At 43.5% G+C, this 11159-nt stretch overlaps 1 protein-coding gene across 1 annotated transcript; it reads left to right on the forward strand.

The window, feature by feature from the left end:
* The first annotated feature begins 9903 nt into the window (after positions 1-9903).
* Positions 9904-10851, forward strand: LOC129327565 (olfactory receptor 2D2-like). Its single transcript, XM_054976319.1, has one exon. The coding sequence runs from the start codon at positions 9904-9906 to the stop codon at positions 10849-10851; it is 948 nt and encodes a 315-aa protein (XP_054832294.1).
* Positions 10852-11159: the final 308 nt, after the last annotated feature.

Here is an 11159-nt window from a genome sequence, read left to right on the forward strand (position 1 = left end):
TGACATACTTTCCCCTCCCGAAATCTACACTAACTAATCAGAAAACCTTGGGAAAACAAAGGTCAACTTTGTTTTCAAGACCTAAGTTACCTGCTCTAAATCTGTGCTTCTAGTGGCTTTGTGACTTGGAGATGAACAATCAAGTGACTTTTTAAGCGACCCTATTTATGTCGGGGAACATGAGCCTGCCAAACAGCTGAATTCCTCCGGAATTGAGCTGGCCCTAAGCCCCAATAACAGGTGACAGCCTTAGACACTCACACACTAGTATGCCCGGGCCGGCATGGCACCACCATGGGTGCCAGAGATGGGCAGTGGAACCCTAGTTATGGGGGCACTAATGGGAAGCCTATTGACAGCTATTCCAAATTTGTATATATATATAGAATTCAAACCTAACTCTCACTCACTAATGCTTTTCCTGCTGAGTCCCTATTTAGTTTTTTTTTAAAAAAACTATGCTTGGTTTCCCTATCGATTATGTTGAGGGCAATTAGCCACTGTATACCTACCAACTGGCCTACCTACCTAAGACACTATTTAGCGGGAACAATGTTTCTGGGAAACAGTAGATCAAGCCCACCCCACACTCAAGCATAACAAAGGAAACATTAAAGAAAGCAAGCACAACAATCAATACTGAACCCCCCCAATCCCCAAACAATGTCCTCTTGCCCAACTAGAAAATGTCCCCCCTAGCCCAAGCCATAAAGACCAAACTAAAGCATATGCTAGCAGATTGCCACAGCAGCAGCAATAAATTCAAAAAACAAATTAAAAAAAACCCTACCAGTCCTCCTCTCCAGATGTCCAGCAGCAAAGTTGATCCTCCACACGCAGAGGTCTCCAGGCCGATGTCCTCCAAGTGCAGTCCAGTCCAGAAGAGGTCCACGAACGGTCAGCAACCTGTTTGTGAAGCATGCTTGTGAGTGCCAGGCCAGCCAGCACAAAGGCACCAAAGCCAGAGCAGCAGGCCTGTGTGTAGGCCAGAGGCTGGCACACTTGTTTGAGAGCCTGGTGGGAAGCATTGGATGAAGGGGACCAGAAACAGCAAAGCAAGCCACACCAATCCAGTTTGTGACGCATAATTGTGAGAGCCAGGCCAGTCAGCACAAAGGCACCAAAGCCAGAGCAGCAGGCCTGTGTGTAGGCCAGAGGCTGGCAGGCACACTTGTTTAAGAGTCTGGTGGGAAGCATTGGGTGAAGGGGACCAGAAACAAGCCACACCAATCCAGTTTGTGAAGCATAATTGTGAGAGCCAGCCAGCAGAAAGGCACCAAAGCCACTCAGCAGAGCTTCTGGCCTGTGTAGGCCCAAAGCTGGCACACTAATTTTTTAGGCCTGGGAAACAGTAGATCAAGCCCACCCCACACTCAAGCATGACAAAGGAAACATTAAAGAAGGCAAGCACAACAACCAATGCTGAACCCCCCCCCCCCACCCCCAAACATTGTCCTCTTCTGCCCAACCTGTCCCACCAGGCCATGCCAAGACAGACTAAACTGAAGCATCTTTTTGCAGAGGCAGGCCACAGCAGCACATTGCCCAGCATCAATAAATTTACAAAAATTAAAAAAAAGGCCTACCAGGCCTCCTCTCAGGATGTCCAGCACAGTTGATCCTCCAGGCAGATGTCCTCCAGGTGCAGTCTCTCTCCTCTCTCGGTCAGCAGCAGCAACAGAACTGTTCCAGACCAGTCTTGCCTCAAATTTAAATCCCCTGCTGCAGCCTCAGCCAAAGCTTTGAATCTATTGGCTGGCAGAAGGATGCAGCAGTGGGATTGGTGACTCCTAAAGTCCCCCCTCCCTTGCCTGTTAATTTTGGCTGGAATCTCAGATTGCTGGCATATTGCTTTGCAAATGCAAAGTGCAATGCTAATGCACCTTGCATTTGCAAAGCAAAGGATTCCCTCCTATGCAAGAGGGGTGAGGGGTGAAAGAAGGAGTGAGTCACTCACTCCTTCTCCCCCCCTCCCCTCTTCTAAGAGCCAGCAGGATTTTGCTAGACGCTTGCAAACGCAAACACCTAGCAAAAACAAAATGGCAATTCTCGGAACCCGAAACAAAACCCGAAACAACCTGAGACGTTTCGGGTTTTGTTGTTTCGGGTTACCCGAAACGTTTCGGGTAACCCGAAACAACCCGAAACGAGTTTGTTTCGGGTGTTTTTCGGGTTTCTGAAACCCGAACTGCACACCCCTAGTCTGAACTCTGGACTCCTTCTGGCTTTCCTTCTGGCTTGGAACCCCTCAAAGTAACTTCCAGCAGACAGTCCAGTTTTTGCCACTGTAAACAGAAAATGCTGTGAAAGGGGGAGACCCATGGATCATACCTTTCCCAGGGTGCAATCTCTCTGAAACTTGGGGGGTCTTCAGAGGACAGTGAACACTATGTCCCCTTCAAATTTGGTGGGTATTGGACATTGGGAAGGGCAGTTTGTAACCCCTCAAAGTAGCTTCCACCAGAGAGTTCCGTTTTTGTCACTGTGAACAGAAAATAACAACAAAGGGAAGGACTCATGAATCATGCTTTTTCCGGGGTGCAATCTCTCTGAAACTGGGGAGGGGGTGTCTTCAGAGGACAGTGGGGACTAAAGCGGAAGAGCCCTGGACCATGCCTTTCCTGGGATGCAATCTCTCTGAAACTTGGGGAGTCTGCAGAGGACAGTGAGGACTAAAGGGGGAGAGCCATGGATCATGCCTTTCCCGGGGTGCAATCTCTCTGAAACTGGGGGGGGGGGTCTTCAGAGGACTGTGACTACTATATCCCCTGCAAATTTGGTTGTTATTGGACATTGGGAAGATTCTCCTGGGTGTGAGAGGAATGGGGGAATCTCCCCACCTCTCTCACACTGGGAAGGCAGCCTGGCTGTGCAACTGCTCTCCCGGCCCTTTAAACTATCAGCTGACAGTTGGCAGGGGGCATTCCCCCCCCCCCGACACCTGCCAGCTGATAGTTTAAAGGGATCTTTAAAGAGCCAGGTAAGTGGGTTTGAGGGGAGGGGGGCTAAGTGGGGGGGTTGGGGTTGGCGTGGGTCTGGCCCCCACGAACAATGAACATGTCCAGAACAGTTCATGTTTGTCCATGTTCGTTGTTTGTGGATGGCACTGAACGTCGAACAGGGTGTTCAGTTTTTTTTCTGTTCGTGCCCATGTCTAATCAGGACCTTCTTCCATTGATAAGTGTTATTCCTTGTTTGCTACCCTCAGGGCAACATCCTCCTCCTTCTCAAAAGTTCAACAGAACAGAGTTCTCTCTATCACAACTAGCAAGGTAGCTAGAATGCTATTTCTATTTCTTCTCTTTACTATCAAATATGTTAGTTCCTGAATAATGCTTTCTGTATTCTTTAATCATTTTGCATGGTTACTGCTGACCAATCATTCTGCCAACAGTTATCAGGACACATACCACAGCACCGAGCTCTTGTTTTGTCCATGAACTCTGCTACTGGCTCACCAGTGGAAGTTGGTGAAAGGTGCTTCTGACCTACTTTTTAGGGATGAAAGTAACCCCATCCAGAACAGGAAACCTCCCAATTCCTGGATCAGTTCTTCCTCTCACCAGTACCACCTCCATTTTGTCAGGTTTAAATTTCAATTTTTTAGCCGTCATCCACCCCAAAACTGTCTCCAGGCACCAGTTCATGGTTTCCACAAACTCACTTGGATTCTCTGGAAGCTCAAGACAGAGGTCAACTTATCAATGACAGCCACTTATCAATGACAACCAGGCTCAGATCTCCAGATGACCTCATGTTGATGGCCCACTGGGGCTGCAGTGAAAAAAAAATAACTTAGAACTTTTAAAAACACTACGGAATGGCTTGAAGGCTATCTTCCTTCAAATAAACCAATAAATAAAACCAATGTGTTACAAAGGAGTTGTTCTTGACTTCTTGTTCTGAAGTCAAGAACAAGAAGTCAACCATATCATTTCTACTATGACACCAATGGCTAAAACTTTCTCTCCACTTGTGTGAGTGTATGAGTGTGATGTCTCAAGCAGAATAAAGTTTAATAGGTGTTTGTACTTATGTCCCCAAGAGATGTCTTGGCCTTTGGATTCACGGCAAAGAAACCCAAGCACTTTGGGACTGGCTGCCTACAACTTTAGCTGGTAATGTGCCAAGCCTGACACTGTTTAATATTTCAACCTTTTAAACTTGTTCTTTATACCAGAAAAAAAATCCAAAGAGCAAATGAAATTCATTTGATGGATGACACTATGTTGTGATTCAGAGGCAGCTCTTCGAAAGCTGAGGAACTTCAGGTAATCTCACACCTCTCTCCATTCACATTCAGAAGATTATGCTTGGTTCATTTTCTTTTTAAAGCTCTGTATGCATTGGTGGAACCTTGGGCTATCAGGATAATTTCAAAATAAGCGGTCTTGGGGATCTATGGTGTCCAACTGTCCATTCTATGGAGTATAAATAATGAAGTCCCATTATTGGAACAGACAAGTGATATTCTGACAGAAGCAACATATGTACCTGATCAGACAAAGTTTACAGTGACCTGGGAACTTGAAAATTGTGTCAACTTTTCATCTCAGGTGCAAGGAATTACTGAAAGTAGCAAGTATCTTCTGTGTCAGCAAAGCACCAAGACTTTGCCTAGAGATATTGATCTGTTTCTCTGAACGTTCCAAATAGATACAAGCAATGTAAATAATTCCTTGTATATTTAAAATAACTTCAGCTTGAGATTTTGTTATTTTGTTATTGCAGTCAAATCCAGATGTGACTGTCGCATTTGTTGCATTCATGTTGCATTTTCTTTAGAAAAAAACCTGTTTTTACAGATTCAATTTTTATTGTAATTACTATATACATTACACTACATAACTCACTACAAAGAAAGTGTTTATAACAATTTATTTTTTAAAAAGATATGTTTTATCTGTAACTTTTTCATTCCAAACATATTTTTTCTCAATACAAATTTTATTTTTCATGAAGTATATAAGTTACGATTTTTCTCATATTTTATCATATTTGCAGCCCTCCATCACTGTTAAGAAAAAGGATTGTTACATGTTTGTTGATGGAGAGCAAAGGGAGAGAGAGATTTCTTACAGACTAGACATTCCTTGAATGTGCAACAGCTCTGATGCAGAAAGAGGACCGGCATGAACTGAAAAGTTTTTCTCTCTGGATCTCAGGTGCCCTAAACTGGCTCCTGATGGCCAACATTCCTTTTGGGGCAAGGTGCTTGAGCAGGTAATGGCTATACAGCTTCAGGTGGTCTTGGAGGAGATGGATTATTTAAACCCATTTCAGTCTGGATTCAGGCCTGTAGCTTAGCTCTGAGGTCGTATATGCTTCTCCGTTCTGAGCGTACAGCACCTCTGACATTGAGCTTCATGCCAGCTTGCACTGACACTGCATGTGCTTATTAAAACACCTGTTGAACTTCAGATCTTGTGCATTAACTTACCAAAGCTCTCAAGAAATGTACAGATGAGAGGAGTCTTGGATCTAGGTTCTATTTGGCTATGAGCAAAATTCTACGAAATCATTCTGGCTGAACAGGGAATGGTTTAGGCAGTGTTACGATGATCTTAATCTTATTCTGGAAAAAGTAAGGCTTTAAACTACAGGAAGAAAATGAATAGGGTTTATCCAATTGTGTTTTATTTTCTGTCCAAAGCAGATTTTAGAAGCATTAATAGCACCCAAATTGTCTCGTTCTTAGAACACTGAAATGTTGGGTTAAAAGAACTCAATGGGTTTACATAGTTGGGCTAAGAAAACAAAGTGGTATGTTCAGGATTGAAAGGATTCTGATAGTAAAAATTGTCTTTGAAAAGAGTATTCGTTCCTAATGCCTCTTTTTCTTTTCTATTTATCAACTTATAACGCAAATAAATTTCAAATTAGTTATTACAGAATAGGGTTTCTGTTGTGGCATTTTTTTGGTGCTGATTTTAAGCTCTTTGCATATAAGACAGGTTACTTAACTTTGTTTACTTGGAACTAAGACTCTTTCATTTCAGTGGGGCTGGCTTCCTAGATCTGAAGGCTAGTCAACTGTCAATATATTATTTTACTATAGTCAAAGAATCCACGAAGCCAAAAATGTCACTATGGAGGGAGCAGCTTTCCTTTTTTGACTCATTATGTTGCCGTTTGTTAGCAACGGCAGGAGAGCTGTTTGGCCCCGAACCCTGCAGCAGCCGGGGGCAAACTTTGGGTGTTATCTTTAAAAGGTCTACTCAGAAGTAAGTCTCATTTTATTTAATGGGGCCTACTCCCAGGAGAGTGTTCTTAAGGTTGCCGCCTTAGGTGCAGAGTCAGGTTCCTACAATTTTTTTTTTCAAAGTTCTTTTCATTGTTTAATTTGGTTTTGTAATTAGCATTAGTATCAAACGTGTTTATTATTACTAGTCTTTTTTAACGCTTTTAATAATGTTAATGCTTTAAAAATACTTGACCAGCATTTGGCCTTATTTCACTCGTCAGTTGACCAAGTCTGTTTTGACACTTCCAAGTAATTATACTTAGGTCTGCAGTAAAAGGCAATGGCGCACTTACTAAGAGCAGTAGAAATGAAATTTGTGAGATATGGCGTATCTCACATATACTTCACCTAATAATGCATTTAATCATAAAATCAGAATATTCTGCTCTTATATCTAAGATCTCTCAGGATAGTTGAGACGAATCCTTTATCTAGTACTGTCAGTAGCTTGTACTGGATGTCTCCCTAGGAGGAACAGCATGCTGTTGGAGTGCTAGGCAGCATCTGATTTTCAACTTTTGAGTATGTCAGGATTGATAGCCGTGACCTTCTTTGCAACTAGCAATGTGGGAAAGCCTCTCTGTTTGGGAAAGCTTTGTCTGAATCTCATGCAATTGTATGATCAAAGGAAGAATTTTCAATACTTTTTCTGTTTTTCCTCAAAACCATGCTTTCGCATACAGCACTTTTCTACAAGTCTGTATAGAAAAGAAAAGACAGGGGCACTCCCCATAAACCAGATTCATGTAAGCTTCTTTTTAGTTTAATGTATAGAGACTGTGGTGTTAGCTGTGTTAGTCTGTAGTTCAGGGCTGGATCTAGGGTTGCTGGCGCCTGGTGCAACCCTTGTCTGGCCCTCTGTGCGCGTGCTGCACGCGCTGTGCACACGTGCGCTCCCAGTGCTGTGTGATGACATCACTTCCATGATGTCATCATGCGGGGCAGGTGTGCCGCATGCATGGCAAGCCAGCCGCTCCAGCACCCAGTGCACTGCGGACCTGGTGGCAGTGGCGCAAGCATGTGCTGGGGCAGAAGGCATGCTGTGCGGGCAGCTGAGCGCAGAGCTAGGAGACCCTCCATGCAGTTCGCCTTCCCCATTGCCCCGTGCCATCCGCACAGCAAGCCTGCCGCCCCAGCACCTGGTGTGCTGTGGAGCTGGCGGCGGTGCGGCCATGTGCTGGGATGACTGAGTGCAGGGCTAGGAGGTCCTGCGTGCGCGGCAAGCCAGCCACCCCATCGGCAGGGCAGGTGATGGCCTCCCAACCCTGTGCTCAGCCTCCTACGTGGCAAGCTGCGGCGTGCTCCCAGTAGTTGGCAGCAGCACCTGGTGCCCCCTCTTTGGTGGCGCCGGGGGCAGGCTACCCCCCTGCCCCCCCTCGATCCGGCCCTGCTGTAGTTGCAAAATAGTAAAGTTCATTAGTCTTAAAGGTGCTCCTGGACTCTTTACTATTTTGTATAGAGACTATTGCCTTTGTGGGAAGCCATATAGAAAGGGTTCCTGTTTCGCATATGGTTGCATATGGGCTGCTTGGTTCATATTAAAACTGAGGAATGTGGAAGACTCCTAACATTGCTCCTTTCCTTACCAGTGTTGCTCCTTTGACAGAATTGGAAATGGAAGATAACATTCCAAGATATCCCATACTTTGAAAAACAATTACATTGTGGTCCAGGATGACCAGAGCTACCCTGGTCAGCAAAGTTTGAAAAAGCACTTAAGTTAGAGGCAGATTCCCTAGGCTAGGAGAGGACAAACTTTGCTGAGCGGAGTGGTTGGATCCAGGACTCTGTTTTTTAAAATATAGATAATCCATTCTTTGACAATAACAGTATTCAGTCATCCCTGAAAGTCTTCAGAAAGGACCGTTATTTTGGTGTGTCACTGGATTGGATTGAATCCAAGAACCCCTAAAGGTCAAAACAGCCTTGAAAAGCCTCTCCTCATTGCCTTTTACTGATAGAAACCAAGGCTTGAAGGCTGACAATACTGTTGTGGTTGCTTAGCAACCCCCATAGTGGCCACTGAAGAAGACATTCGTTTCTTTTAAGACACTGTTTCTATTAGTTTAGGGTTCTTTAATCCCTCAATGTATTTTTAAATTTAAATTTCAGATTTTTCTGCAAATCTGTGGCTTTTCTCAAGTTTGCAGAAACATCCTGTCTGTACATGATTACACTCTCTGCATTTATGACAGATGAAGCTGTCTTGAGAACTAGATAGACTGATAGTGAATAGAGTTTTTAAAAAATTATTTATTTAAAACACCTTTCCGCCCAAATATGTTCTCCAAGGTAGGGTCTTCTTTGAAGGTCTCAGACTGCGACCAAAGTTTCTTACACAAGAATTTGACCATTTATCCACACGCAAGTCAAACCACCTATGGTGGTTACAAAGTTAGCAGGCTGGGGAGATGGAAGTGTGTTGCAGCTAGCGCATGCATGTAGTTCACCTCTAATCTCTGTCAGAGACTAGAGTCTGTGCTTAGAAGATACACAGGCAACCCAGTTTATGTGGAGGGAACTGGCAGCATTATATCCTCCTACATCTCAGGCAGATAGGCTGAAAGAACATGGGGTATCCTTATAGCATGATTTAACTGACTCCATTCTTATGTTGTCCTGATCAACTTTTTTAAAAAAAGTTTCAGAAATAAAAAATACAAAAGAAAAGATGGAAAAAGTAAAAATATCATACATCAAATGTTCAAGATAACTCCAAAAGAGAATCTATCTATATATATGTATCTGTGTTTGTATCCACAGATTGCATCAGAACAAAACAAATATACTCTTTTATTCATACTCTAACAATGAAGGATAAATAGAACAAGAGATTGCGATATAGAATAATGTTTCTTTATATTATTTGTCCTTTTTCCTCTGGAGGAAATCTGTAGTTTTTGCCATTTCAACAATACACCAAGACCATAGACTTCACCTCTATGTTGCCTTACATATTTTCTATTGCTATAAATATGTACCTATGCTTCCTGTTGTCTAATGTTAGTTGTAGAATTGTTTGTGTTCTGTTTCAGCATTTCTTCAACTCTGTATTGAATTCATCCTAATGCTATGTCTTTGTAAACTTGTATTTATTTACCCTATGGCATTGATTATGGAAATGTCCTTGATACACAGTGTGAGATTAGTAGAGTCAGTAATCCACCTTGAGTGTCAGCAAGAAAGGTGGACTATAAATGACATAAAATAAATAAATAAGATAAAGATTTAATAAGCCAATTTAATGGTAGTTATGTAACCACTGATTATAACATATCCCACAAAAATACCTCCAGAGGTTCATGGTGGGGGCATCAGGGCATCCACAGAAAATTATCACGAAGGAGAAAAGCCCTAGCCCTGACTTGGGTGGTTCAGGTAGCCCTATTTTGATGTTGGAAGTTAATCAGGGTCAGCCCAGGTCAGTATGTGGACAGAAGACCACCAAGGAAGGTGCAAGCAATGGCAAACCACCTCAGAACATCCCTTGCCTTGAAAATCCTATGCCATAAATTGGATGAAATTCGATGGCACAAAAATAAAAGAGAAATGGATAGGGGGGAGAAAGGAAACCCCGTGTGAGCTTTGATACCACTTATCAGTTTAATTTTGTTCTTCCTGCTTTCATTCTTTAGGTGGCATCTTGGCAGGAATGGAAGATGGAGCAGTCGAATCAGAGTTCAGTGGCTGAGTTCATCTTGCTGGGTCTCGCAGATGGAGTGGTTGCAGAAGCTTCACTTTTTGTCCTCTTCTTGATCATGTACCTGGTGACGTTGTTAGGGAACTGCATGATGGTAGTGCTGATTGGAATTGAGACTCGCCTACATACTCCCATGTACTTTTTCCTTCTCCACCTGTCCCTTCTGGACATGTGCTACTCCTCAGTCACTGTCCCACAGATGTTGGCACATCTCCTCTCTAAGAGGAAAGCCATCCCCTTTGCCCAATGTGCATTTCAGATGTACATCTTCTTGGTCTTTGGTATGGCTGAATGTGTGATGTTGGCTATCATGGCCTATGACCGATATGTGGCTATTTGCCATCCCTTGCAATACACTAACATCATGAGCTGGTGTTTCTGCCACTGGGCAGCAGGAGCTGCCTGGGCCAGTGGTTTTCTCAACTCTCTAATTGTCAATTATTTTGCCCTACACTTGCCCTACCAGGGTCACAATCGCATCAATCAGTTCTTCTGTGAGGTACCTGCAGTTATCAAGTTGGCATCTGCTGATTACACAGAGGCAGAGGTGGTCGTGTTTGTCTTTGGCTCCCTTCTGCTACTTCTGCCCTTCATCCTTATTGCTGCTTCCTACACCCGCATTGTAATTGCCATCCTGCGCATTCGCTCAGCTGAAGGCCAACGCCGGGCTGCCTCTACCTGTGTCTCGCATCTCCTGGTGGTGAGCCTTTTCTATGGCACAGCTCTCTTTGCCTACATGCGACCAGGCTCTGTCTCCTCTGCCACAGGCAGGGATAAGACTGTGTCTGTCTTTTACACTGTAGTAACACCCATGATGAATCCACTGATCTATAGCCTTAGGAATAAAGAGGTGAAGGACACTTTAAGAAAATTACTGAATAGGAAAATACTGTCTCTGGGGACATGACACTGTCAAGGATTGTCTATTTGTTGGTGGTGAGAATTAAAAAGGGATAAGAAAGTAGCAGAGTTTGGTTTTAGCACATTGGAAATAAGTAGATAGACTTCTGTGGTTTTAGCTTTATAAAAATACTTTACTACATAACAGGGGGGAAAGGATACACTTGGTAAGAAAATAAAGAATAGCTAACTAACTACATCTTGATGGCTAGACTAGGATCTTAGAGAGAGAAACTTGAAGACTAAACACTGAACACACAAAACAGAACTGAGAGTGAACAAAGGGCAATACAATCTTAGTGTATGTTGCTAGCT

This window comes from Eublepharis macularius, chromosome 4 (assembly GCF_028583425.1).
Source record: "Eublepharis macularius isolate TG4126 chromosome 4, MPM_Emac_v1.0, whole genome shotgun sequence".
In the NCBI taxonomy this organism is placed as follows: domain Eukaryota; kingdom Metazoa; phylum Chordata; class Lepidosauria; order Squamata; family Eublepharidae; genus Eublepharis; species Eublepharis macularius.